We start from the raw sequence: 27880 nt of genomic DNA, 5'->3' as shown, positions 1-27880 counted from the left end.
GAGGGACAAAAAATGACTGAAGTGTAAATAAATAAATAAAGTTGGGAGAAATGAATACTTATTAATGTGGAAATGTATGCATTGATACATATATAACTGTAGAAATACGCTAATAAATGAATAAATACATGTAAAAATATATAAATAGCCTTTTTCATTAACAAAGTGTATTTATTATTTATTCATTGATGTATTGTTTTCAGCATTTATATATTTATTTATATATTTATTGTTTCATTTATTTAATTATTTATACATTATTGTATGCATTTCTCCCAACATTTATTTAATTATTTATACTTTCGTCATTTTTTGTCCCTCATAGTATTGTAGGTATACAAACATTATGGTAAACAAGCGATCCCTTAATGAGATAAAGTAATTGATTAAATACTAATGTTTCTACTTCAAGCTTAAAGTAAACGGACCAGGTTAATTTTCCAAGAGGCCAAATTATACTATAACTATACTGTGCAATGATTAAAGTCTGTGTGTTTTAAATCCTGGCTAGATCCTGGTACTAGGGCTTAAAAAATAATGGTCAACCTACGTGAACTACATGCACAAAGGAAATACGGTATAACGATACATTTGAACCAAGTAAATTTAATCAAGATGAATCAGAATTTTTTTAAAGCGGGATGGTAGTACTTTAATTGTACTGAAAGGAAATGTTTTTTAAATGTGTGCTCTGTGGTAAACTCATAAGGTTTTTAAGGGGAGTCTCACAATTCACAGAAGTGCTGCATTTAACACTGCCCACATTAATTTAAACTCAGTTGTTATAATAAATATCTATGCTACCAAAGAATTATCAAGATTTTGATTTTTATTATTTTATTTTTTCACGTTTTGTAAATTAATGTAGTTACACACTCAGTCCTTTAGGGGCGCATATTCCCCGAAGTTGCAAATACCGAAACAGAAGAAGAAGAAAAATGTGCGCAGAAAGATGCGCAGTTGTCGTTTCTTCAATCAATGATGGAGGCGAATGTTTTGATGAAGTAAAGGGACTAGACTATGATCGCTTTGTGGCAAAAATATAGATACAGCATTAACCAATGTTGTGTTATTTGCAATAACATAACTGAGGCAAATTTAATGAAATGAAAAAGGATAGGGCTTGTTAGCTAGCATCATTTTCCGCGGGGGCCTAGCTAACATTAGCGTTGAGATAGCTCTTGATTTTAAACCTGCGCTGTTTTACATTAAACTACAGCTCAACCTGGTTATTTAATGACCTGCTATATTGATAAACGAGTATCCTACCTTTAATTGAAGTAATCGCGTCAGAAAGTGAGTACGGCTTCTTAATATCAAATCAAGGGGAAGTTGCAATCCATGTCCACGATCACTGCAGATCAGTAATCTATAACATCATTATCAAAACATTATCAAAACATGGCTTTAGTCGCATATGGCAGCAGTGATGACAGTGATTCAGAGGAAACCTCTGAGAGCAAAGGTGGGCTCTTCTCTGTCCTGCCTGCTCCTAAAAAGACAAGCTCTGTGAGAGGAAACTATGGACAAAGCAGAGAGACGAAAGCGAAGTCCTCTGTGGAGGAGAAAACTTCAAACGATGAGCTAGATCCTCAGCCATCTAGAGGAGGGTTATTCACCAGTCTGCCTAAGCCGAGGAAGAGAACAGAGCCCGTCAAGATCACTGTACCACAGATCCAGAGACGGGATGTGAGTACTGACACGGTTTGGATCTTCTCTCCTGTGGTTTGTGATCAGGTAGTTAACTGATAATCTGTGTGTTTCTCTCTCATAGTCGGACTCAGATGATGATGAACCTGCAAAGAAAAAACTTCAACCCCAGGTAGGCATTGTTCACTGTGTTTCTGATTACCCAATATTCAATTCAATTCAAATTCAAAGGCACACAGAGCAGTAAATTAACAACAGTGCAGGTAGACGAAACATTTTAACCTAAATATAAAGTGTCAATTTAAATACAACTTAAAGCTTAAACTTAACTTAAAATACAAAATATAAAAGAGTAGATATAAATGGACAGTGATCGGACTAACAGATGTAACCAGATGTAAACAGAACTATGTGCAGTAAATGAGAAATAAATATATATATATATACAGAGCTATGTGCAAGTAGGCAAATACTAAATGATAAGTTAATAAGGTGCATGGTGAATAATTGGAACAACAGAACTAGTATCTACAATATAACTGTAATGGTATTTGCTGTAGTTATTATAACATCTGCCATCTTTTGTTCTGATGTCTCCACTTTTGGTGATAACTTGCCTACAGTTAGAAAAAATGCTTAAAAATGAAGAGAGACAATGACAGAAAAATCTTACTTTCTCAAATTTAGATAGTATACAAATAGCATCAAACTACACTGCCAGCCCTTGAACTCTCACTTCCCCTTGAAATCCACCTCTTTCCTCTCCTAGGGTGGAGGTTCAGGCCTGTCCTCACTGCTACCACAACCTAAAAACCTGACAGTGAAGGAGACCGATAGACTCTTGATTCCTCACACTCTCACCAAGCGGCAAGAACCCAAAGTAACCAAGCCTGGAATGCCGGCCCAGGGTGGGCTTGGCTCTAGTGCGTCCCCCTCCGCAATCAAAGCTGCAGCGAAGTCAGCCGCTCTGCAGCTGGCTCGACAAATAGCCACAGACGAGCAGGATAATGAGGAGGACATAACCCCACAGAACTACTTTTCTCTGGGAGAGAGCACCCCGGTCATCCCTGCAGTTGCCCCAAGCTTAGACCCTGAGCCACGAGAGCCCGAAGAACCTCTTCCTTGTGCTCCTGACGATGAACCCGGTCAGTCAGATGCTCCTCTCGACTTTGGTGGGAGCCACGAGGGTTCATGGGGGGCTCAGTATCCTGAGTATCAACAGCCCATGGCAGGCCCAGAAGCTTTCCCTCAGGTAATCTTGGTTTGCTAAGTACTCTACAATGTTTATGTCAACAAAATGGTGTTTTAAATAATAATTGTTGTATTGTATAATAATATTAATTGGTGATTTAAAATTTGTTTGAGTATTTAAGAATAAGTTGGGGCCAGTCCAGTTCAAAATGAGTTCTGTTTGTAAGTGCCAGATCATCTTGTTAACAGCTCATCAGATCTAAAAGCAGTCATGGAAAAAGTCACGTAGCCAGATTACAGTATGGAGGCTATTGTGACAATGAAAACAAGAGCTCCTTAACTTCTATTACTTATACTATATAATACTCATTATAGCCACACATTTGTCTAGTATTTGCAGTGACCCTCCATGCTTTGCATCTTTTCTATAATTCTAGTAGACAGACGAGCCGTCTGAAACCCAAGGAAACAAACTGTGAACAGTTGACAGGCACAAATAAAAAAATAAACAGAGCAGTCTGATGATTAACTGTAGACACTTAAGAGAAATAAACCAATGAAAATCAGACTTACAACGCTGTGACATCCCAATCATTTCTCTTCTGACAGAGTTATTATAATGAGCCATATTACCAAGGCCCTAACCCTGAGCTGACAGAAGCTGAAGAGCCCGGCCAGTCTGCCCTGTTTGATGATGAAGCGGTAAGACGTCTGCTGTTTCTTCTATCTGGAATGCTTGATATGACTTAATGAATGTATAACTTTGTAGTCACGTTGTTCAACTCACACACACAACAATCATTTTTCATGTACCTCAGTTCATGAGGCTGCAAGGGAAGAGGAACAGAGGTAAAGAGGAGGTGAAGTTTCTAGAGATCAAAGGAGATGACCAGCTGAGTGGAAACCAGCAGTGGATGACCAAGAGCGTGTCGGAGGAGAAGCAGAACCGGCAGTCCTTCAGCAAGGTGACCTGATTCTAACTTTTTGCATCAAAGGCATTCAAACTGTGAAGGATGCTTATACGTACATTTTCAGGCATTTTTTCTCAGCTTCTGGGATGTATAGGAATTGTGTTTGAACTTTTGCTCAATATTGATTCAGAACACTAGAAGCCATGAAATTTTGTTGTAGCAAAATCCAAAAATATTTCCTGGCAGGATTCCCGTTTGTTAACATTCACAGAGAAGGAAACGGTTCTGGTGAGGGGACTCCTGAGGTTTCAAAACAAACAAAATAAAATAAATAAATTACAACATATTCAACTTAAAATCTGTGTTTGTTTGTTTTTTTTCAATTTCTGCAGAAAAAAGGAGAACAGCCTACAGGACAACAGCGACGCAAGCATCAGATTACATATCTCATTCACCAGGTGAGTGCAACTTCATATTGGATTATAATGTTGTAATTGGGTTCCAAAACTCATCGAGACTTGTAAACCTTAAAGTCGACAGGGCTAGCCAGATGCTCGTTTTTCTTCTGCAAACTCTGGATCACCAGGCAGTCGGCCACCAGGCATTAGAGTTGTTTTGACACCAGAAGAGGGTGTGATACAAAGAGGAAGGTAGCCATTGATGTAACTAAAAGCAATCCAAATAGCCAAGAGCTTCTAGTGCCAGCCTGACTTCAGAGGTTTTTATTCAGAAGGTGATAAAGAGCAGGATGCAGTCAGGGTTTCTCTACCAGCTCAGCGAGTGTGACACGCCTGCACACGTTTAGCTCCAGATTGTAGGCCGCCATGCTGATGTTTGCACTGTGCAAACCTAAGCTTTTTAGTTGATTATTTTATGTCTAGGGGGGTTATACAGTCAGCTGACTAAAGAGCTGTACTATGAGCCAACAGAAGATGTTCAAACAAGCTAAAAGTGTGCTGTAGCTACTGTTTCTCCAGTGGTTTCTTATTAATGTTTCAGAGCTCCTGGCAGTTTAATCGTGTCGGGTGTTTTTCTGTCACTGACCAGGCTTTGATTTTTTACATGCCACAGATGGTATTCAAAGTCTAGGGATAAGGACACAGGATGGCTATTTATTTGCATGAAGCTGGATGTTGTTCAGAGCTCATATTCGTCCTTTCACTCCCTCAGGCTTTTGCTATCTCAAAACCAAGCACTGAAATGTATCACCCTCAAAATGAGATCTGGCATTTTCCTTTTTAAAATGTGTTTATAAAAGTAATCAAAATATATATAGACTTCAAATCAATGTCCTCTGATATGTCCGTTTTTATCACTTGTCTATGAAAAGCTGACCAGGAGTTCTGCTGGATGTTTTTTTTCTTTCTTTCACAGGCAAAGGAGCGTGAGTTGGAACTGAAGAATAATTGGGCGGATAACAAGCTAACCCGCCGGCAGACACAGGCAAAATACGGTTTCTAAATGTCATACTGTGGACTCTTACAGACATGATGAAACTCCACTCCGAATTTAGAGTAGAGCTGTCCAGATTTCCCAGAACAACCGGACAACGTGTTTAGAGAGAAACTATATGAACCCTCATTCAGATTTTTTCCCCTCCCCTCCCTCTTACCCTCCCCTCCTGTATTTGTGTTAAAATGTTCTTTTGGTCAGCTGTTTTATAAGGTGTTATACTTCCTCTTACATATAGGTGCTGTACCTACATTACAATGTCATGTTTTTAAGGTACCTCTGGCCAGGGAATATGTCACGTGACCCTGAAGTGGCCAATATAAACGCTCTCCTTTGAATGCGTATGTTTCTTTTCATACAGTAGACTTTGATGTATGAACCCTCTTTTTTTGTGTTAAATGACTCAACAAAAACATGTTTGGTTCTTCAGCAATCATCCGAGGGTAAGTCAAATACTCTTGTTCATAAGCAGAAATGAACTGGAGTCATGTAAGAAACCCTGAATCAACAACTTCAAAATATAGAGAATATTTCAGGTTTTACATGTCTGTTTTTGTGAAAGATGTTTCAACTTTTAATTGGGGTTTTTTTCTCCAGATTTTTAACGTCAGAATTTCAGCTGTCGAGTTAAAAGTTCAATTAATGAATCGTAAGGGAACCAAACATGTATTTCCTGTGTTTGAGAGTCTGATAGTTCCATCTGATTTTTAACATCAGTTTTAACCTGATTGCATCCATTACACATCTTAAAAGTCCTGTTGTTTTTTCTGGAGTCCCAATTACTGATTTTTTTTAATCACCTTTCATATTGGTTCAAATGGTGAAATCCTGCAAAACGTCTGACTTTTAGAACAATGCTTTCTCTTATAAGGCTGTAGATATTAATCTTGTTTTAACTTTTTCTTTATAAAAGAAAATTAGCCTTTTAAATAAATGCCCGTTATTTAAGTACTGACACTTCATCTTCCACTCTCTTCGTGTAGGAAATAGAACATCAATGTGTACTCATGAGCCAGGTTGCCTATTTGTAAAATATGTCATCATTACACATGAGCTAACGGAGGGCTCTAATAGTAAAATAAATGGCTACATGTGGAGTTAGCTCTATAGCTGTAACTTTACCAAAACACTTAAATACATCTGATGTTTGGCAAACACACCAGCAGGGGGCTCAGCATGAATGAATGATTGTTTCTTGTGTGTCTAGCATCTTAACATTTTTTTTAAAATTAGTCGGACGTTGGCAGCACTCCACAAATACTTTTAAGTTGCCGTGTAATAAACAGCATCATCTTTGGCAGTTTCCAAAAAACCTTCATTTAACAACACAGTTAACACTGGGCTCTTTATATGCATGTATAATAAGTTTTACAGACAAACAAACTAGTTCTGCAGATATCTTGTTGTGTAGTCCTTTAATCTTTTTTCGGGCTGTCACTTGGTGGTGCTGTTGTGTCTTGGTTTGTCGGTGTTTCTACAGCTGCTGAGGCTTCTGCTGAAGCTGAATCTTCGCTCACTTGACTCTCAGAGTCTTTAACTGCAGCGTCAGAAACAGCCTGTGCTGTAGCTTCCTGCTCATCAGCAGGCTCTGAGACTTGTTCCTCTTCCAGCTGCAGCTTTTGTGCTTTCAGCTGACGTTTGTAACTTGCAGACTGGTCTTCATATGGAACCACTGACAAAGGGATGCGAACTTTGTCTATCCCGTTTACCTGAGAGATAAAAAAAAAAAAAATGCTGTTAGGTCTTTGGAAGAGCAACAGCCAAAAGTGCTCTTGGGATAAAAGAAGGCTCAAGGTAAACAGCAGAAGAAAAAATGTTTTCAATTTGTTATATGCAGGGTTTGTCCTGCATAGAGGATTCTTTGGCGCACCCCCCAAAAAAAAGAAGATTATTCTAATTGCAATTCCCTCTGAATGTTTTGAATTGCAACATATCAAACAACTGTTGAACAAGCAGAACATAAACTTAAGTACAACTTCTCTGACTTCCAGCAGTCAACTCCCCTCTCATCCAATTACACATGCAGTTTGTTTGTTTTGACCGGGTCTGGACGGCGCTCCGCTGACACCCTCCAAGCGTCAAATGTCGGTAGATTTCCCATTATGAAATGGTCCGAAATAAAAGGAAAATGCAAACATTTCTATCAAGTAAGCTTACACTGACTTATAGCCTTTACTGTAGTATATGGACTGATCATGATTACTGTTGTGCGCAGTGACCCCTAAAAGGCATATTGTGAGCCAGGGAAAACCCTGATATATATGTAGCTAAGGGATTTTACAAGCTTTTTTTTTCCTTACCAAAAACAGTATACCTACAAGGTCAAACACAACTAAACCATTTCTAATAGTTTGAAATTGATTTCTACTAACTTTTAAATAAGGTACCCACAGCATGGGTATTCACTTACTGCTGATAAGTGATGCACGTGTTGCATTAAAACAGAAAATTCTTACCGTTACTTCACACCAGTAGTCGCCCACTTCCTTCACTGAATCGAATGGAAGACTCAACGCCTGAGGTGGAACTACAACTCCCAGCTGAGGAAAACATTTTGAAAGGTCAATTACTGAACGTTCAGCAGAAACTTGAATTAGTTAAAGTTGTAGAAAATGAGATTTTAAGGATGAATCAATTTAAGGGGGAGGGGGGAGGGGGATCCACCTTCTTGAGAAACTGTCGGCACACAACTTCTTTATGGACCTGGAACTCATCAGAGGGCATCTGGTTTATCTTCAGATGGGAGCTTTTAAGGTACTCCACTGTCTGTAAAGAAAACAAAAAAAAACAATCCCTGATGTTTCTCTTCTCATGTGTTAGTGACTTATCTCTCAGGTTCATCACTTCAGAGGGGGAAAGACAAACTCACCAACTGTCCAGTACGCGTTTGCACTCTTTCCTCTGGCTTTCCTTCTCGTAGAAGCTGTTGGTGAAAAAGGTGACGGAGTGAATAACTACAAGTGTGAGGGTAAAAAGATGACAGTAGTAAAAAGCGATACACACTCTGATCTCCTCAGCAAACATCTGCTTGTTCTCTGGTGATGGATACACTGCGAGGCCTTCGGACAGCAGCTTATTTCTGCCAACAGACTTTTTCACAAACACAGAGTCTCCTCGACCACCGAGCTCTGGCAGAACAAACACAAGTTGTTGTTTTTTTAATCACACAAAGAGTTTCATTAAAGCACTGAATACTCTGATCTCATGAACTGGAGACTGGAGAGGCTCACTGGGAACGGTCTGCGTCAGGATGAGCTCCATCTTTTCCTTGGGAAGGTGTTTGGTGTCTTCAACCAGCTTGTAGATTCTGTGTCTTCGGGGATGAAGCCTCGGAGGACTGCCAACTTTAGATAAAGGCACCTGCCACCAGCGCTCCACCACAACTGTGTTCTGAGGAGAAATCAAGCACACACTTTAATATGTGCTGTCATGTCCTTAAAAACGAAGGGAGGGTTACAGACACCTTCGGCAAGCTTTCATGGATGTAACATAGAAGCTGTCTTTTTGTGTATCTTTAAAAAGGTAATGCAAGTTTATTTACAGAGAACCATTCATACATAAAGCAATTAAAAACTCTTTACAAAGTTAAAAACAGCATTAAGATCCTCAATAAGCTAAAATTTGATATGAAAATACAAAATATAAAATTATAAAACGAGGCCTAAGTGGACGTTCTTTTTTCTATATAACACATCTAATGACCACTACTTGTTACAGCCTACAAAACAATCTTTATGGAAAATATATACAAAAAAACTGAGATTCATACAGGTATATTTGAAGTTTGTTTTTTTATGACCATTAAGGCCTGTTAGAAAAACAACAATAATCTTTAGTCATTAGTATTTGTTTCCCTCTTCTACTGACACTGGATGGAAACATGTGTTGTAGCTGATGAAAAGTAGATAATGTGTCAGGAAACATACTGTACGTTTAGTTTATTTGTACATTTTTTGAAAGAAGAGTCAAACAGAAAAATAAAACACATGTGCAGGTGAGGTAGAAACCCATGAGGGCTTATCTCAAAACCTAAATTTAAGAGATTAAACTAAGTTAAAATAAAATACAGTAAAAATAACAAAATAAGACTATTTACTATCACAAATAAAATTTACCCAATTGAAAATTACATACAAACATTGAAAACATAAAAAAGAGCAAAACAGGACATACAGTATGTAGACAATCTAACAAAATCAGGACAATTCACTATTCACTACAAATCTGACATCAACACATTTCTGAGTCTGAATTTGTATCTAGAAAAAGACAAAAAATCATCAAGTAAATAAAGATGTGTGTTCCATAATTTGACTCCACAGTATCTTATTGAGTCCTCGAGATGTCCAACACATTGGTTGGTATAAGTTATTGGTTTGTCTATGTAGCAATAGTTCACTTGACAATTAAAAATTAAAAATGCTTTAAAGCTTTCTGGCAAAGTTTGCACTCATGTATTTAACTTTAAAAAATAAAGCTACTTACTTGAAGAATATTAATATCAATATGTTACACTTCAGAAAGACGTGTAACCTTAGTCCTACAAATAAGTACAATAGAGGGTCAATATGGTTTGCCATGTTCTTTTATTGTCGTATTTTATGTTTCTTTCATTTTATTTTATGAAAACATGTTTGGGAAAAATATTTCAACCTATCAGTCAATGTTTGGAATCACTTAAAGAAAAGAACAACACTCAGGTTGAAGGATTCAATGTTTGGATTTCTTGTGTCTCTTTTCTATCACTTTAACATGAAGAACTCTGTCTCTGTGATTAATCCTGCCACTTTATGACCTTCTTGTAGTACATGTTAAGATACACAGCTTCTTCATACTACAGCACCATGATTCATGTTAAGGGTTATACTGAACGTTAATCCACAGCCTCATCTGAGACACATTAAACTGAGACTTGAGAATCATTTCTGGAACAAAGCGTACAGGCTTCAGTTTAAATTATTATTATTATTATTATTCAATTTAAATGTTGACAGACTGACCTGAGCAGGAGTCAGGGAGAAACTCCTGAGAGCTGCAGGGAGGATGAGCAGATCCTGAAGGACGCGTCGGCCGGAGCTCCACATGTTTCTGTGTTAACTCAACCAAACAGTCTCTACCCCGCTTTATTATCGACACACAAATACAAAGAAAAGACTCAATGCAGCTTTTTATGGAATGCACCTTCACTTTCAAATAACCAGCTGTAACCTGTCAGAGAAGCTCAGCATGCATTTTAGCCAGAAGCTAACTATCGTCGATTGTGTGTGACTATAAGGACCCAACAAGCTGGGATAGGTGTCCTCAAAGGAGCCTGAATTAAAAGATACCCTTGAAAATATCTGTGCCTGATTAGAGTTCACAGTCTGAGGATAATCCTGAGCAGGAGCAGAATCAGTAAATAGTTCCACTCTTGTCAAACTATTTGTTACAATGAATTTGTTTAACATTTAAAAAACAAAAGCAAAGGTTTAAATTACACATCAGAGTGTAGTGTGAAGCCTATCTGCATACAAAAGGTTTTTGTTTCGTATAAAGGTTTTTTTTGTGTGCAAACATTCCCATGTTTGAGCCTCATTTTGTTGATCACTGTCAAAGCAGAAGATAGAGACTATAATCAAAGTCAGCTTTTCTTTATTTAAAGTGGCAAAACTCAAGTATTAGCTGCCAATGAACAAGGCTATCTTACAAAGTATTTTCTCAAACACTAACTGTTAGATTTGGGTGTAAACAGGAAGTACACGATGACACATAGTTGTTCTGTTTCAGCAGACTAGCTCTATACAGTGATCTGTCGGAAACAACTAGTCTAGTTAAAATGGACAGAGCTGATAGACGGAAAAAAGACAAATACACAAAATGAATAAAATGTTACAAAAATAAAACTCAAGTCTTGAGTGACTCAAGGCACCGACTCAAGTGTTAACAGGAAACATTCAGAGATAACAATCTTGTAGCAATTTACATCTTTGTGCACACACTGTACTATGAAAATGAACAAAAACCAACATTAATACAATAATGAAAAGAATCCTGAGCAGGAGCCGAATCAGTCAAATATTCCACTCTTGTCAAACTATTTGTTACGATGAATTTGTTTAACATTTAAAAAAACAAAAACAAAGGTTTAAATCACACATCACCAGCAGCAGAAGAATCCCTAGTTAGACCATAGAAAGAGCTGCGGTTGGGTATCAACCTGTGTCTTACTGTGACAGTCCCACAGCATGCCAGCAGAGCGACGCAACAACCACAGATGAATGTACAAGCTATAGCGACCCACACCAGGGTAGTGAAAATGAAGGCAATCTGGTAGGTTGTCTTGTGGCAGTACAGAGCTCCACGTGTGTAGTTGGGGGGGTATATAGGATAAACCCAGCAGGTGCCTGCAGGGCAACATTTCAGAACATCTTCATTTATTCTGAATAACAACTACACAAAACAACCAAACATTTAAAGCTTTATTGCATGCTACTTTCAGATTTCAGTATCTAACCTGCGATGAACCAGGCCAAATTGAAGAGGTGCAGGAGGGTCATGCAGGACGTTATCAGGATGGAGGTGCAGCTGTTCCTCTCCCATCTCTTGCTGAAGGAGGTCAGAGTTAGAGAGAGGATGCTGGTCACTCCAAACACAATCAGGTAGATGGGGATGTTGGGCTGAAGTGGACAGTTGTGCAGATGTGTAGCCCCTATCATGAACAGTATCAAGAACCAGAAAAAATGTGAAGTGGGATAGAAGGAAGACTCGCAGTAAAAACACAAGATCTAAAATATTATAGTGATCAAAATAATATAAACCCACCAAGAGCAATGGAGGCTATCATAGCCACCCACCACATAATGTTGATCAGAACTACAAAAAAATAGAAGAAAGACAGAGTCAATGATTGGTATGGAGTTTTAAAAAAGGCAGACTTGAGTTTAAAGGAGAACAGACTTCTCACCTACTGTTGAAATCAAAACGGCGCTTTGAGGCCTGAATTCAACCTGTTGAGACTCTTCCATATCTGCAGTGAATAAAAATGTACACTTGTCACAATTATACACTGACATTCACAGGAGGAGCATCTGCAGCACAATGCTTACACTGTACCTGTTTATCTTTGATCCGAGGCACTTTGACGCCTTTTTTCTTCTTCCAGTATTCACCAAGTGAGCGTAGCGCTATGCATGAGTCGTCACCTATCTTTAACAAAGTCTCTCAACTCTAACATCATTTGCTGTTTGGACAGGATGTGGACACATTTTGTCACAAGCCCACATTACAACAACTGTTTCGCAACACTGTGCATTTTAACAAGGAGGAAATCATGATAAAAATCAAACTCTGTTATCTGACTGATCATTCTGCATGCAAAGTGAGTTTTTTTAACCACACAACCAATCACATGTTCTCACGTGTTAGCGATAGCAAACCATACTTCTTTTAAATGTAACACTTTGCAATTCATTGAAGTAAATTAAAAGTGATACTGGGAAAGCACGGGGCAAAATGAGGGATAGTCAGGTGTAGAAAAGACAAGGGAATGCATTTGCCTTTGCAGAGTAAACACTGTGTTATCAGAACTCATTAGACACACAGGGAGCGTTTCTACAATTTCTTTCAATGCAGCTGCTTGTGGTTGATAATGATTTTGCTTTCCATTCAGCTATTAGTAGATATGCAATACTGCTGAAATAAATGATGCAAAATACTCAAAAGATTTCTAAAAAAGGGTCTCATATTTATTATTGATCAAACCTTCAAATAGAAACTGCATGTCGGAAAGTAAGACAGAAATCCAGCTGTGATGTGAACTGAACCATCTTGAAAGAGGACTTCTAAGATTCAGTATTGCACAACTTTAAAAGTGTTGGGACTTGCAAAAGAAAGATGGCTTCTGTTGATGTCAAATTAAAGGATACTCAGTTGTTAAATGTTGCACTTCTGTTACCTTGTTCCAGTTTTTTAAAGCATCTCAATCCTTGCAACAGAAACATATATTTTGTCTTGTTTTACGGAAACCTTTCTTCCTAATCAAAAGCTACATTACCAAAAATGCAACTGGCCCGTCCACAGTTGAAAGATTCTAGCAGTGTGGTAGTTGTTGCTTGTGTCGTCTTGAGCAGCTAGCCTCAAGCAGAAGAGAGAAGTTTTCTTCTTTTTTTCCAAACACAGCCCAAACAAAAAACTGCCTCAAGTGATAGAAAGTAAAGAGATCACTTGGGGCAGTGTTTGAGCCTCTTGAAGGAGAAACTCAAGACTTGTAAATGGCTGTTTAGAAGAGGTGAAGGTCCATTTAATAGTGTAGAGGTAACATTCCATTATTTATCAATGTTTAAAGGCAACAGCATACCATGCAAAGATAGTAGGGGAAACTATCCGTCCGTCTGATAGATTAAGAATGAAGCAGGCAGCTGCAGATTTGAAAAAAGCTATGTTACAGTTGAAGTGAGTTTGTGATGCAAAGGTTGACACTTGTTTTCTACCAGGCAGCTGTTGACACAAACAACAAGCACACCCAAGATGTTGCACTGCCACCCTGTGTCAAAGAAATGTGACTGCTTCCATCCACTCAACAAACCAAAAAGCTTTGTAAAGTCAGCAATACACTTCCAGATTATTGTTGTTTTTCTGTATCAATTGACTTCACTAAAGGTTCCTAATGCTCTCTCTGACGATGTTGATTGTCCAAATGTCTCAAAGCAGCAATTAAAACACACTTTGAAAGTTTAAACAGCAGTTTATTCCTGCAGAAAACTTCATTCATTTTGTGTACAGTATCTTTGGTTGCATCTTTAATTCACTGCAGTGATTTTGGCTCAGACGTTTACAGCTTTATTTTTCATCATCTTCTTTCTTAGTGAAGAAATTCTATATTTTAAACTTAACTTGTTAGAGACTGAGTCAAAGGCCTGTCTTCTCTTGATGACCTCTTTTAGCTGGAAATCGATGATCATTTGAATCATGGGAGATGCAGGAAAGTCCATGCAAATGATTCCAAGCCTCTGGTTCAGATCAGTCTTGGCCCTCAGGTAGTCGTACAGCTGCGGGTTTACGCGCTGAGCGACGGCTCTGGGGTACGCGAACACACCGGCCCCACTGCTGAAGGTGAGAAAAACCTGGCCTTTGTTTCCTGTGGGTGCAGCTTCCAGGTGATCATAGACACTCTGCCATTTCTCCTCCACATGAAGGAGTGTTGGAACCTATGAGGAAAGTTCAATGATTTAAAAGCTTGATTTTTAGTTGAAACAAATTTAAGAGTTAGTCTTCTGTGTGCACCCACTTTCATTTGTTTTAAGGCTTAATATGCGATTTTTTTTGATCCAATAAACAACTTGCGCTGCATTGTTGTGTTAGCATGCTAGTGCTAGCAATCTTTATTATGCTCGTATCTTCACACTGCATGTAAATTTACCTGAAATGAGCGTGATCTAGAAACACAGTTAAGCAGTGAGTACAGTATGTTATTCTTCTTTTCTCTAGTCCCTCAATTAAACAACTTTTATACACGAGGGGAGGAGTCAGCCGGCCGTCCTGGCGATGTAAACAAAGTGAAGATAGGACTCTGAAAACTCTGAAAACGTCACAGACAGTGGGACTCGGGTGTTACACCCATTGTAGACAGTCATGACTCACAGAGTTATTTTCAGAGGATATACTTGATTTATATTACTTTTAAGTGTGAAAAATCGCAAATTAAGCCTTTAAATCCTTTTCATGATGTGAAGGAGGCACCTCAAACTCAATCAGCTAAATCCTTCTACTTATGTCCCAATCAGTTCATTTTGTAACATCTGGCAACTTTTCTGCTTCTTTCCTTCCTTCATGTAAGTACTAGTTTATTAATGCAAGTCTTAACCAAAATAAACTTCATTTTCCTACCTTCCAGTCATCTGCTATGTCCAGAGAACCGTAGCGCATCCCCAGATCTGGTCCAGAAAAGTCTTGCAGGATGATGAGCTTCCCTCGGGCTTCTGCCATGGTGGGCACAAGCCGGCTGTGCCACAGCAGGTCCCAGTGGGCGTAGCGGTGGATGTGGTCGACCACAGCTCCGTAGATGTCATACGTCTCACTGAACTCCTCCTTCACCCTCATCAGCACTGTCTCACTCTGGAACTCTTGAAGGAACTCAGCCACACCCTCCAGCACGTGTCCAAAGTGCGCCCGCTGATAAGACACCCCGTGGTGGATGGTGAGGTTCCCTTTGACATGACGGACCCTGACGTCCAGGAAGCGGACACCTGCTCTGAGCTGGGAGGCCAGGCTCCAGGTCTGACACTCGGCGTACACACCGCCGTACAGGGCCATGGTGTTGTGTGTCCCCGGCATGGTGACCTCAGACAGCGGCTGATCGTCAGGGATGCTCGCCATCCAGGACGGATTAAGGAACTCCGGTTTTGGAGTGTCGTCATAGTCTGGTCTCTGAATGGCACCACGACTCAGACCGAAGACTCTGAAACATAGCAGAGACTTGTCAAATATATGGTTTTCATTGGAAATGTTTCTTGTCAAAAAGTCAAGGTTTGAAGTCTTATTGTTGATGATGTGGGGGTTTTAAAGCCGTCTGATACATCACTGTCACTACAGGCAGAAATACAAACACCTGTCACATCATTGTGCTTTATCAATCTGAGGACTACTTTGCTCTAATTTACGACGGAGGATTAGGGCCATGTTGAAAAAAAAAAAGTTTAAATTTCGAGATTAAACTAGTAAATTTACAAGAATAAAGTCGTACATTTACAAGAATAAAGTCATAAATTTCGAGATTAAACTAGTAAATTTACGAGAATAAAGTTGTACATTTACAAGAATAAAGTCATAAATTTCGAGATTAAACTAGTAAATTTACGAGAATAAAGTTGTACATTTACAAGAATAAAGTCACAAATTTACGAGAATTATCTCATAAATTAACGAGTTCGAGACCAGCCTGCGCAAAATGATGAAAGTAGAACTCTAAGTATTTTCCTCTGCAGACAGCTTCCTCCAAATCAGTGTGCTTCTTTCTTCAGTTTCTTGCAGTATCTTTTCAGGGTGCTGATATTTTAAAGATGTGAAGATGATGATGTGTCAAAAGCATGTGTAGTTTCATATCTGCATAAGTAAAGCCCCAACACAGCTATTTGTGTCTGTTATCGGTCTGCCTTGTTAAAGTGTCTCATGTGCAGAGACAGTTTGTGTCCTGTTCATCATTTTACAGATAAACAAGGTCTTTCAAGTTGTAGTGAAAACTTCTCTTGAACTGTTTTTACCGACTACACAAGGAAGTATCCTATTTCCTTATTAGTGAAACCTGTAGGACAAGATGCTCCATGTTTGTCATTTGAGAACAGGATGCTGCTGCTCTTCTGATATAGACTAAAATAACCACTTTATTCTTTTATTATTTAAAGAATTTAAGAGTTCTACTTTCATCATTTTCGCACAGGCTGGTCTTGAACTTGTTAATTTACGAGAATAAAGTTGTAAATTTCCGACATTATTCTCGTAAATTTCCGACTTTAATCTTAAAATTAAATGTTTTTTTTTTTAATGTGGCCCTAATCCTCCATCGTACTAACTGACTTAAGAAGCGACAATTATCATCAGTCATTTTGTCCTCCTGTAGGCCATCTTTTTAATTATTAGGGTGGAGTTTTACAGTCTTTGTACATTCAAGTTTGAGTTTGTTGGATAACTTCAGTTATTTAAATTTTGTGTTTATTACATTTTTTTACATAACACTTGAAGGGGACATATCATGAAAAATCCACTTCTACTGTTTTTGAACATATATTTGCGTAACCTGAGTGTCTACCGACCCATAAAATGTGAAATAACTCCATCCAGTCCTTTGTTTGTGGTCTGCATAAGTCTGACAACACAGAGAAAATGCTCTGTTTCAAATTTGCTCAGTTTGTGATGTCACAGTGGGATTCTGGTTAAAATAAATAAATAAAATCCCCTCCCCTCCCCTGGTATCTCTACATATGGACTCCATCCTGAGCCTAGAACAAAACTTTTGCACAGGTCTACCATTTTAAGCGGATTTGTCTTCCGGGAAAACTCAGGGGGGCTCATTACATTTAAAGAGACACACACACCAAAACGGAGCGTTCTGAGAGATTACATTTTCTTCTTGAATAAAAGAGGTATGCAGTTGTCCTCAGTCTGTAACAATGACCACTCACCCCACCAACACCAGAAGCTCTATATACATCATTTGTACTTTCACTGGACCTCCTGTGATGTATTTCTTCATGTCTGATCAATCAGAGGGGATGACAGGATCTATGATTGGCAGAGAAAAGGCAAGAACTACAGAGTTGTAAATGTACTGCAGCTGTTTAGAATGATTGAATATATATATAAAACTCCATTTGTAAAATGAAACACTATTTTCTCAGTTGAGGTATATACAAATAAACAATATTTACTGTGTTGCTGTCACTGCTTTGACACCTCCCTCATAACTACTGTAGATGCTCAGTCAACAAAAAAGAGGCCTGAAATGTTCATGTATCACAGACAGGCAGTACACCAGGCTCAAACTTGGCTAATTCAAAACTTGTTGACAAAGCAAAATGAAATAAATTCCCCTCAACTCTCATGCATAAACAAACAACAATCCAAAGCCCGGGCTGATGTCAACCTCAGCTCAGCATGCAGGCTTCAATGGAAGGATTAAACAAGACTAATGGCCAAAAGGCTCTGTTCTGTCAAAGCTGCTGATGTGTAGACCATGTTTCATACCTGAAACCAGAAGGTGTTCGTCCTCGGTCCGGACCAGGCAGCTAGAGACAGAATGAGGGAGAGAGGAAGAGAGGGAGAGGAGAGGAGAGTGGAGGGGTCAGAGGCAAAATGACAGCGTCAGTGTGTTCGACCTGGGATGTTATTGTGGGAAATACCATGGAACGGTGGGGAGGGGAGGGTGGAGGGGGGGTGTTTGAACAAGAGGCGTATTCAACAAGTCATGTTCGTCACTTATTGTGGCTCAGAGGCAAAAAAAATAAATTAATGAAAAAGTTAGTAAGGGGGTCAAACATTGTTAAGATTTGTGAGTTATGTGTTGAGCTTCAGTCAGTGTCAGCAGGAGGATCTTCTTCTCCCTTTAACATTCCCAAAATAGTATCTTTTAATTCTATGAAAGATGAAAAGTGTTTAATGTGACAGGCTAAAAGGACAGAGGTTTTGTCAGTTAAAACACGTATATATAATAATATAATTATATAAAAATGAGTTCTAGTCACCGCTGCATTAAAGGGTCTGACTTTGTGCATACACAACAGGTGGATGTTTTCCCATAGATTATCAGTGAGTGAAAATCCTTAAAATAGACCAAGTAGTGATAAAGCATCACTTCAAGAGTAAGAATATTAATAGAGAAATGTGCTGTGCAAATACACTAAAACAATAGCGTAAAATAACAAAAAATACTTAAGCTAAGAACAGGATATTTGAAGGATTAATCATTAGAATATGTTTTGTTATTTCAGTTTTTTTCGGCCCTCAGTTTAATTTTAATTTCAGAAGATAGGAAAAAGAAAAGAAAACTTCACGCTGAGATCATCAGAAAACATATATATATATATATATATATATATATATATATATATATATATATATAAACATATATAAAACGTGAAAGTATATATGTTTGTCTTTAATTTTACAGCATTCAGATGATACCAAACGTCAAAAGCTTACAACACAAACAAGGTGTTTGAGCATTACATCATCTTTATCGCTAATAACTGAGGGTGTTTGATTTAAACGTGGGGTTCACTCCCAAATGGGTTCACTCCCAAATGTTTTTGACATTTTTTTCAAATACATTTTCTTTGTCTTTATCCAAAGAACCTGAAATTTATTAAGTACTAACAGCCACCTTATTAAAGGGACCAAACTGACTGGAGGAAAAACTCATGAACACGCTGCCATGTTTAAAAACACCAATAATGAACTACTGTTTTTATTCTACTTCATTTTTTAACATCAGTCACCTAATCTAACCGGTCCGTCCCTGTTGGAGGTTTGGACTGAAACCATTTTTGTGTTGCTGCTTTTTTTTTTGCTGCTGATTATGATATCTCTGATAAGTATCTACAATGTGACCTAATAGACTGTTTTTATGATGATTACTGCAGTGCTCTTCCTCTACCTGCAGCAAATACTTAAAACATAGTGACCAAAAAGCATGGCCCCATGACAAATTAAGAACTCATTGGGGAGTGTTTTGCAATTAAATGTCCATTTCCTTATGCATTACCTTTCTAAATCAAAGATTTGTTGAACCAAGAAGGATTGCCGATCTTTTCATCAATATGTCAGAGAAGTTCTGGTAAGTTTTTATAAAAACCTGGCAGCACAAAATATTCACAAATCTTTAATTAAAATACAGGGGTTTGAAAAAACTGATACATAGGTCACAAAAACAATTTGCATCAGGAAGCCAATTGCAGCTATATATTTATTTTTTTACTGTGATGGCATATTTCTTAAACCAAAGCAGGTCCTATGATGACATTACCAGCTCACCAAATTCACCTCAAGGCTGCTGGTGAAAAACCACAGAGCTACAGAGTACTGCGTCAGAGCTTCTAAGAATGAGCATCACACAGAGTAATTCAGCTCAGCAGAGCTCATCAGAGGACGCAGGCTGTAGAGGCCTCAGGTCAGAGGGGTCAAGGGTCAGGGGTCAGGGAGAGTGTGTGTGTATGTTTGTTTGCATGTGTGTAGTCCGTGGAAAAGTCAGCAGATGTTTTCCCATCTCGTCTCATATCACTACGCGGGTAGGTCAGATTTTACATAACAGACTTGTCCTCGTCCTGCTGAGGAATATTTGGTTAGCTGTTAAAACAGATTTTAAACCTATGATGTAGATGATAGGAAGTCCTGATGTTTTGAATAGGAACCTTGAATCCAGGTGAATGTTGGAAGCTAACATCACATGTCTTGATTTTTAAACATTCAGTATCTTTTAAAAAAATACATAGTAAAACTGATTGAGTCATGTGATTTTCAGTTTTACATTGACAAATCTTTCCTCCTTGACAAACCTCTGGACTTAATCTCCTGCTTTAAAATAAGGGACCCTGCAGGAAACTATGTGGGTAACGGGGTTCTTAAGCAGCAGCAAAATTTCTGTCTACATTCTTCTACATGCCACAGTGTAATCCTTTATGCCACCACTGGAGGACAACAAAGAGGACTGTGTTTAAAACCTGGCTTTAACTTCATGTAATCTTCCTGCAGGTACAAAAGGCAACAAAGTAAATTCTGATGCCCTTGGGTATGAAATGTCATGCTTAATTTACACAACGTTGTCTTGTTACAGTCTCAGTCTAAAGATATGTTGTCGATGACGAGTAAGAAGAACTCAGCACTCAGCAAAAGGTTGTTAAAGTTAGGATATTGAACAAAAACAGAGATACAAAGTGCTGAGTTTTCTAAAAAATACAAAAGATGTTTTATCACCAGCTATAGTCAAATATAAATCAATAAATCATAGTGTGTTCTGTTATTTGTTAAGTGTCTGTTTGAAAGTAAAACTTGTTACAGATCCTTTATGTTACATGCCATGTATGCAGACTTTTATTAAACACATTAAGGTTGACTTAAACTTTTTCTACTGCTGCAAAATGTAATAAAAGATATTATTTAAAGTTAAAGTCGTTTACAGTTTTAGTTTCAGCCATCTGGTCCCTCAACACCTGGAATAAGTGGAAAAACACACGCGCGCGCGCACACACACACACACACACACACACACACACACACACACACACACACACACACACACACACACACACACACACCTTCCCCAGAAAGGTTAACTTGTCAGGTTCATCATTCCTTTTGCACTTTGATTATTGAACCTAAATCAGACTGAAGTTAAAAGCTAAAAAAAAAACATGAATGACAAAACTGACAACTTTGATATTTTGAATGTTATGCCTATAACCACTGCCTCGGTGCAGAAGCCATGTGAGGAAACATATTTCACAGCAAATAATCAGAATGACTGATACATTTCACTCTTAACAGAAAATGTCCCCTGGACATGTTAAGGACAAGATCAGCAGAAAGATAACACATGCCTCCAAAATTGACACAAACTGAAAGTTCTTCACGGGAGCTTTAGAACCCCATCTTTATTTCATGTTCAGTATTTCCCCCTGTTTTTATGGCATTGATTTGAATTGAAATGTGCTGGACAAATAATGTCACGATTATTGAATCTGTTCATTTTTTTAAAGCTATAATTCATGCCCGGTTTATGACAGTGCAATCGATGTATAATTAAAGCCAAATTTCCTTATTGGGAAATAGGAAAGGCCCAAAGCACTGACAAGTGCGAACGGATAGTTTTGCTAGTAGGCTATAGCTAACTGGTTAGTTAGCTAACAATAAATGCACTAATAACCTTGTTATGCTGCAGTGAATATTATTATATATTCAACAACACAAACTACAACATAGTACAGAGCTAAATTGTATCAGACGATACCTGGAATGTTCCAAGATTAAATTTGGTGCTGTGAATTCTGCCTTTTGTACCCTCAAAAGAACTATTTTCCTGTATGCAACCAAATTCTGTTCACTTCTAGTGGAACACCAAAGAGAAACAAGAAAAAGTTAAACTCAGTATTCATCTGTGGATATCTAATTATGAAATAATCAGATGATCCCCACACCCTTCTTGTCTGTGTTCTAACAGGTACCTGCTCTCCCGAGCACTCACAGAGTGAGCGAAGACCTTATTGGAATCCAAAGAACCAAAAAAATGTTTTATTAGGGCCTGAAGCACTGACAAGTGCATAGGACCCTCTTGAAACCCAAGGAATTATTATTATTATTCCGCCGCTTTGAGCTCAATTTTCGGAATATTCTGAATTTCTATCTGAATTTGCAGAATTTTTATCAGATTTAGTCCTTCACAGTGATAGAATAATTGTTGTCGGTGACTTCAATATCCATGTGGATGTTGATAATGATAGCCTTAGCACAGCTTTCATGTCACTATTAGACTCTATTGGTTTCACACCCTGGATCTTGTTTTAGCTTATGGCATTGAGATCCAAAACCTGACAGTTTTCCGAGAAAATCCTCTTCTATCAGACCATTTCCTTATTACTTTCGACTTTTCCCTCCCAGAATTATCTCTGCTTAATAAAAATGTGCTCTCTAGAAGTTTATCTGATAGTGCTGTAGCTAGATTTAAGGAAGTTATTTCAGCTGCTTTTGATTCAGTACTGTGTTTCAACCCAGTTGGAAACTCTTATGATAGCTTTAGTCCCTCTCAGCTAGATCAGTTTGTTGATAGTGCAGTGGATTCGCTGAGAGTTACTCTTGATTCGATTGCTCCCCTAAAACAGAAGGTTATAAAACGGCAGAGACTAGCTCCATGGTTCAACTCAGAAACCCGTACTCTAAAACAAACGTCGCAAAATTTTGAAAGAATATGGCGCTCTACCAAAACGGTAGAATCTCTGGATAGTCATAATAAACGTCACGCTCGAGCTGCCTACTACTCCTCTCTAATCTAGGAAAACAAAAGCAATCCTATATACCTTTTCAGCACTGTAGCCAGGCTGACAGAGAGTCATAGCTCCATTGAGCCTTGTATTCCTTTAGCCCTCAGCAGTAATGATTTCCTGAGCTTTTTCAACAACAAAATTCTAGACATCAGAGACAAAATTGGTAACCTGCTGCCCTTACCTGCTGCAGATACGTCTGATACGGCAGAGACAGTTCCAGGACCTGATATTAATCTAGACAGTTTTTCTCCAATCGACCTTTCAGAGCTGAATTCAATTATTTCTGCGTCGAAACCGTCAACCTGTCTGTTAGGAATCAAGGAGTTCTATTTGATCAAGATATGTCCTTTAGCTCTCACATCAGGCAAATTTCAAGAACAGCCTATTTCCACCTTCGTAATATATCCAAGATCAGGAATACCCTGTCGCAAAATGATGCAGAAAAACTAGTTCATGCATTTGTTACCTCCAGGTTGGATTATTGTAATTCTCTTTTGTGACGGTGCTATGGTGGATCTCTAAAGACTCTTCAACTGGTCCAGAACGCTGCAGCTTGTGTACTGACTAGAACTAGGAAAAGGGACCACATTACTCCTGTGTTGGCTTCTCTGCACTGGCTCCCTATACATTCTAGAATAGAATTCAAGATCCTTCTTCTCACATACAAAGCTCTAAATGGCCAGGCACCATCTTATCTTAAGGAGCTACTAGTGCCGTACTGCCCCTCGAGAACATTACGGTCCCAGAATTCAGGCCTGCTAGTGGTACCTACAGTCTCTTAGTGTACTATGGGAGGTAAAGCCTTCAGTTATCGGGCTCCTCTCCTCTGGAATCATCTTCCGGGCGGGGTCCGGGAGGCAGACACAGTCTGTATTTTTAAGAATAGACTTAAAACTTTCCTTTTTGATAAATCTTATAGATAAATCTCAGTCACTAACCACTTACTTTCCTTGGATCTCTTGAGCTCTCTTAGGCTCCTTGAGATCGTTGGTTGACGACCTGCCAGAACAACCCCCCCCCACCGGATTGTTGATGGACAGCTTGCCTGAACAACAACACCCAAAGACAAAGAAAGTGTCTCGAGATAAGACTTGTTATGAGTTGACGCTATACAAATAAAAATTGATTGATTGATTGATTGATTGATTGATTGATCCAATATACTTTGTCTGATCTATTTCAAATTACACATGTATTGAACACATAGACTTAACAATAGTCAACTTTAACCATAGCGCCTCCTACTGCAAGGACTAAGTACTACACAATGCTCAATTTGCTCCAAATGTCACAGGTATCATGACAGTGCCAGCCTGAACTGCTCTACGTAAACATTTTCTGTGATCTTCATTACGATGCCTATTTCAACATGCCAGTATTACCACTTTTACATAAATCGAACTGCACGGCCTGCTGCTTAGCCACGTTCCGCTGCTGCTGCACTCCCGCGGTCGCGACATACCCCGACATGCACCAGGGTGCGAGGGCCCTTCATCACCGCTTGCGGTTTTAATTAGTCATTGTTCTTTGAGTTGGTCCATTCTCAAAGACTATATGAAAAAGTAAATTCCATTTATCTCCACATCATTTAAAAATCCAAAATGCATAAGCTCATCTTGATACTAATTTTACATAATGTGCACTACAAAAACCCAAATCTTAGCAGGTGTATTGTCTAATTTTTACCTATAAGTATCTGTAGCTCATTGCACTCATTATACATTCACCTAAAGATTTAATTGTTAAGTGCCTTGAAATGAGATGTTCAATCTAGTTTAGATGGAACGTCTCATTTGAAGACACTTCAAAAAGACTGATACACTTTCTAAGATTGAAGTTTTTGCGGTGTGTTTTGTTAATGGCTCAGTTTTAAGAAAAATTATATTTTGTTATTTAGGAAAACCGCCCCATTACATCATCTTATAAAGGTCTACAAGTGATGGATTTACAGCAACTTTTAATGTTCTGTTTAAATCCTATTTACATTTTTAAAACAGTATCTGTGATACTGCATTACAATTCTCTGCTATTGGCCTTTGTCGTATCTGGTCACCCATACTGGTTAGAAAGGTGTGGGGACCAACAATCTAACAACACAATGGAACGGAAACTCTGTGTGTGTGCAGCCTGTTCTGCAGCCTATCGTTGGGACTGAAGGCCGCAGTGAAACTGGAAGAACTCCCCTCAGCCAATCAGAGCTGGGCATGCATGAGTCACTTCCTCGTGTTCACACCCCTTTCAGACAGGAGGGGGCTGTTCTTATTTAAGTAGGGAGGAAAATGGTGGAGAGGAAAGTCGGACGGCTGCAGTAGAAAGAAGAACAAGAAACAGATTCATTTCTGGTGAGTGAACATTTACTGTTTCAGTATGAATCTATGATCTGAAGGGAGTATGCAGGCTGTGTGAAAGCTGAGTCAGCTCGGGTTGATGAACTGAAGATGGTTGATTCTTGAGTGTGTGTTGTTTGAGAATCAGGAAATGAGAGAGTCAGGCTGGAAAACACATATTAAGTCACAGCTGAAGGTTTCAAAAGGCCCCTGGAAGTGCTCTTAACTGTTGAGGATGACATGTGAAAGCTCATCAAGTCTTAAACCTGTGTTTGATTCCAGTCTTTCTTGTGTTACTACAAAGACACACCCACTGTTGTCCCGGAGTTATTTTTCCAGCAGGACAACATTGAGGGTGATGATCAATGTCAAAACTATGAGAATAATGAGTTGGATTAGAGTCTGTGGTTTCCAATACCAGTGCTACTTTTGACATGTTATCCATAGTTGTGCTTCTTTTGTGAACACTATGTTGAAAAACTCACTTTCCCAAAACACAGAAACTGCTAATTAATTCTCTATTCTGTGCAACGATGTGGCTGAAAAACAAAACAAGTCTCCTTTTAAATTAAAACATTTTACTTGATAAATTTCATTGAAAAAATATAGGGCCACTATTCTGATGATTGAGACATTTCTTTTAAAGCTGATATAAGAAAAAAAGTTTCCATCCTCTCAGATTTGAACACTCACTAGTCTTCTTAGTCCTTTGTAAAATTAAACTAAATATTTATCTGACACTTTCTTCATTTTCTTACATATTAAAGACCAAAGAGTTCATTATATTATCAGGAAAATGTTTGACATATTCCTAGATAATGAAATGATTGATTGCTTCCAGCTTCTCCTGCCCACATGTTTAGGCTCCATGCATTGGTTCAACAGGAGCCCTTGTTGTTGCAACCTGTCGTTAGAAATATTAGAGTGTAATGTGACTCCTTCTGCAATATGGCAGCACGCAGCAGCTGGTGACATCTGGGCCAAACTATCAGCAACCTGAGAGTTAGCCATGAGCTTAATAATGACGGTAATGCAAGACGAAGAAGCAACGTTGGACACTTGAGACCCTGTGTGACCGAGGCTTTAGCTTGAGCTCTTAGCCTGTGTTCAGACGGGAATGCAAGCAAAATTTTCTAACATATTTGGTTCTATTTTTTTTTTTGTGTATCTCTGCAGCCTCCTGACTCTTTGTGTGAACCATACCGGGGCATTAGAGCGTCAGCAGCAGTGATGGCAGACTCAGAAAAGATCAAGCAAACTGCAGTGAAGGTGCTAAGCTGCGTGGAGAAAGTGTCCTCCTTCGCCTCCTCCATCGATCCCATCTTCGGCATTGTCGCCTCCTTGGTCGGGGTGGCCCGCAAAGGACTGGTGGACGAAGAGAGCCACGCTCTGGAAAAGGACTTCCAGGAAATTAACTCTAAACTGGAGACCATCTCCCAAAAGAATCAGCAATGCCTGAGGAAGATCCGCATTGACGAGGTGAACGAGACCTACGGGAAGTACGAGGAGTACATCAAGCACCAGTACACCGCCTTCAACAACATGGTGGCTCAGGTGAAGAAAGATCCAGAGAACACAGAGCGCTACTTTGAGATCTATGAGAAGATCTACCAGAGGGATAAGAGTGATCTGAGTCTAGATGTGTACTACCGTGGAGTCATGGGCACCAACCTGCTGTTTGGGAGAACCCTGCTGAAGGTGTACATGGACAACTGCGACGGCGACTTTGAGATCATGGAACGGCGCTGCTCACACATCGCCCACCTGTTCCACATAGGCCTCATCGCCCTGATGGCCTACACGGCTGTTACCGAGGACGATGAAGAAGAGGTGCGGGAGAAGTGGGCCAAGAGGGTAGTGGACATCCAGGACAAGATGCAGGAGGTGCTGAGTCAGTGCAAACCAAAACCAGAGTCCTCCTGAAGACGGAGCAGCAGAGAGAGCATCTCCTCTGAACTGTCAGCTGTGGACCAATCACAAAACTATAAATTATCTTATAATATATATCAATCCAAAGCCATGTTTTCTTTTGTAAAGCTGCCTGTGATGCTGTTATAGCAGCATTTTAGTTCTCATATGAACATGTTTTGTTGTTTTTTGTTTAAGAGAGCACTATCTGTTGCAGCTATATTGTGTAACTGTAAATGCATAATTGAGGTAAAGTTTTATACACAGAAGAATTAAAAATGTACAAATGTACAAGTAAATTGTTGTTGTTTTTTATAAAAGCCATTTAATCTACTCCAAAAACAAACAAAAACAGAACAGATTTTTTTAACACATAGTTAAGTTCAGAACGCATGCACACACTAGATGAATTGAATTAAAAAAAATTCCAAGGTATATTTCAATCGCACCATAATGAACCAAATTGCAGTTATTGAAAAATGATGGTAACAAGCCAGATACTGAGTATACAGCAATAGATACTTTATATAGAATCATTTGAATTACAAAGAAGGTCTATGATGAACAGATTCATACTTTTTTCAAACTGTCTCATTTTGGGGTTAGAAGGTGTGGGCTGCAGGTTACAAGAAGTTGGATCTGTTGTCTCTGGTCCTGCAAACAGACTTATGAACATGTTTAAATCCTTCACCGTGAATAAAACACAAACACAGAGAGCACACTAACTTAATGGACACTTAAAGTCACATTGTAACCATACAGTAATGAAGTTAATTTACATTTCACACCAACAGCTGTATTGAGACAAAGTGTCTCTGATTCATGCGCTGTTTAAAAATAAAAAAAAAGGTTGTTCTACTGTTTGGAGGATACAGTATGAGACATTCAACATAGAGCCAAAAAAACAACACTAAAACAAAGCTATACACAAAAATAG

General features: G+C 38.8%; 4 protein-coding genes across 6 annotated transcripts; 2 read left to right on the top strand and 2 right to left on the bottom strand.

The window, feature by feature from the left end:
* The first annotated feature begins 939 nt into the window (after positions 1 to 939).
* On the top strand, positions 940 to 6301 carry prcc (proline rich mitotic checkpoint control factor). The gene is made up of 7 exons (XM_020648610.3): positions 940 to 1689; positions 1775 to 1822; positions 2420 to 2902; positions 3451 to 3543; positions 3660 to 3806; positions 4145 to 4210; positions 5127 to 6301. Exons 1-7 carry the CDS (start codon positions 1402 to 1404, stop codon positions 5211 to 5213), a joined length of 1212 nt encoding a protein of 403 aa, XP_020504266.1. The 5' UTR covers positions 940 to 1401; the 3' UTR covers positions 5214 to 6301.
* Positions 6302 to 6602: 301 nt separating this feature from the next.
* Positions 6603 to 10493, bottom strand: mrpl9 (mitochondrial ribosomal protein L9). The gene is made up of 7 exons (XM_020648611.3): positions 10205 to 10493; positions 8435 to 8594; positions 8208 to 8332; positions 8074 to 8127; positions 7869 to 7970; positions 7661 to 7744; positions 6603 to 6913 (listed from the first exon to the last, which is right to left on the bottom strand). The coding sequence occupies exons 1-7, from the start codon at positions 10286 to 10288 to the stop codon at positions 6620 to 6622; spliced, it is 903 nt and encodes a 300-aa protein (XP_020504267.1). The 5' UTR covers positions 10289 to 10493; the 3' UTR covers positions 6603 to 6619.
* Positions 10494 to 10818: 325 nt separating this feature from the next.
* si:dkey-266f7.9 (uncharacterized protein LOC100006223 homolog) lies at positions 10819 to 18075 on the bottom strand. Of its 3 annotated transcripts, none has more exons than XM_020661234.3 (8): positions 17922 to 18075; positions 17360 to 17459; positions 15069 to 15639; positions 12297 to 14389; positions 12148 to 12210; positions 12006 to 12056; positions 11698 to 11892; positions 10819 to 11587 (listed from the first exon to the last, which is right to left on the bottom strand). In XM_020661234.3, exons 2-4 carry the CDS (start codon positions 17428 to 17430, stop codon positions 14006 to 14008), a joined length of 1026 nt encoding a protein of 341 aa, XP_020516890.1. In that variant the 5' UTR covers positions 17431 to 17459; positions 17922 to 18075; the 3' UTR covers positions 10819 to 11587; positions 11698 to 11892; positions 12006 to 12056; positions 12148 to 12210; positions 12297 to 14005. The 3 variants fall into 3 exon arrangements, with proteins under 3 accessions (XP_020516890.1, XP_065803951.1, XP_029131358.1); XM_065947879.1 differs by having other exon boundaries at positions 12152 to 12210; XM_029275525.2 differs by having other exon boundaries at positions 17360 to 17486; positions 17922 to 18052.
* A 6869-nt stretch (positions 18076 to 24944) lies between these two features.
* On the top strand, positions 24945 to 27247 carry LOC110005974 (protein rapunzel). The gene is made up of 2 exons (XM_020661233.3): positions 24945 to 25050; positions 26212 to 27247. Exon 2 carries the CDS (start codon positions 26266 to 26268, stop codon positions 26956 to 26958), a length of 693 nt encoding a protein of 230 aa, XP_020516889.1. The 5' UTR covers positions 24945 to 25050; positions 26212 to 26265; the 3' UTR covers positions 26959 to 27247.
* The last annotated feature ends 633 nt before the right edge of the window (positions 27248 to 27880 follow it).

Source organism: Labrus bergylta, chromosome 19, assembly GCF_963930695.1.
Source record: "Labrus bergylta chromosome 19, fLabBer1.1, whole genome shotgun sequence".
Classification (NCBI taxonomy): domain Eukaryota; kingdom Metazoa; phylum Chordata; class Actinopteri; order Labriformes; family Labridae; genus Labrus; species Labrus bergylta.
Note: the sequence above shows the minus strand (reverse complement) of the source record. Positions and strands in the feature narration are given on the sequence as shown.

Excerpts from the sequence above, each read along its gene's own strand:
- prcc (XM_020648610.3), top strand. The coding sequence starts at position 1,402 with ATGGCTTTAGTCGCATATGGCAGCAGTGATGACAGTGATTCAGAGGAA. Across the intron at positions 1,823-2,419 it reads AGAAAAAACTTCAACCCCAG|GGTGGAGGTTCAGGCCTGTC; the intron begins GTAGGCATTGTT and ends TTCCTCTCCTAG. Across the intron at positions 4,211-5,126 it reads TTACATATCTCATTCACCAG|GCAAAGGAGCGTGAGTTGGA; the intron begins GTGAGTGCAACT and ends TTTCTTTCACAG.
- mrpl9 (XM_020648611.3), bottom strand. The coding sequence starts at position 10,288 with ATGTGGAGCTCCGGCCGACGCGTCCTTCAGGATCTGCTCATCCTCCCT. Across the intron at positions 8,333-8,434 it reads CCTGACGCAGACCGTTCCCA|AGCTCGGTGGTCGAGGAGAC; the intron begins GTGAGCCTCTCC and ends TTGTTCTGCCAG. Across the intron at positions 7,745-7,868 it reads GCCGACAGTTTCTCAAGAAG|CTGGGAGTTGTAGTTCCACC; the intron begins GTGGATCCCCCT and ends TGTTTTCCTCAG.
- si:dkey-266f7.9 (XM_020661234.3), bottom strand. The coding sequence starts at position 17,430 with ATGAAGAAATACATCACAGGAGGTCCAGTGAAAGTACAAATGATGTAT. Across the intron at positions 15,640-17,359 it reads GAGCTTCTGGTGTTGGTGGG|AGTCTTCGGTCTGAGTCGTG; the intron begins GTGAGTGGTCAT and ends GCTATGTTTCAG. Across the intron at positions 14,390-15,068 it reads ACATAGCAGATGACTGGAAG|GTTCCAACACTCCTTCATGT; the intron begins GTAGGAAAATGA and ends CTTTCCTCATAG.
- LOC110005974 (XM_020661233.3), top strand. The coding sequence starts at position 26,266 with ATGGCAGACTCAGAAAAGATCAAGCAAACTGCAGTGAAGGTGCTAAGC.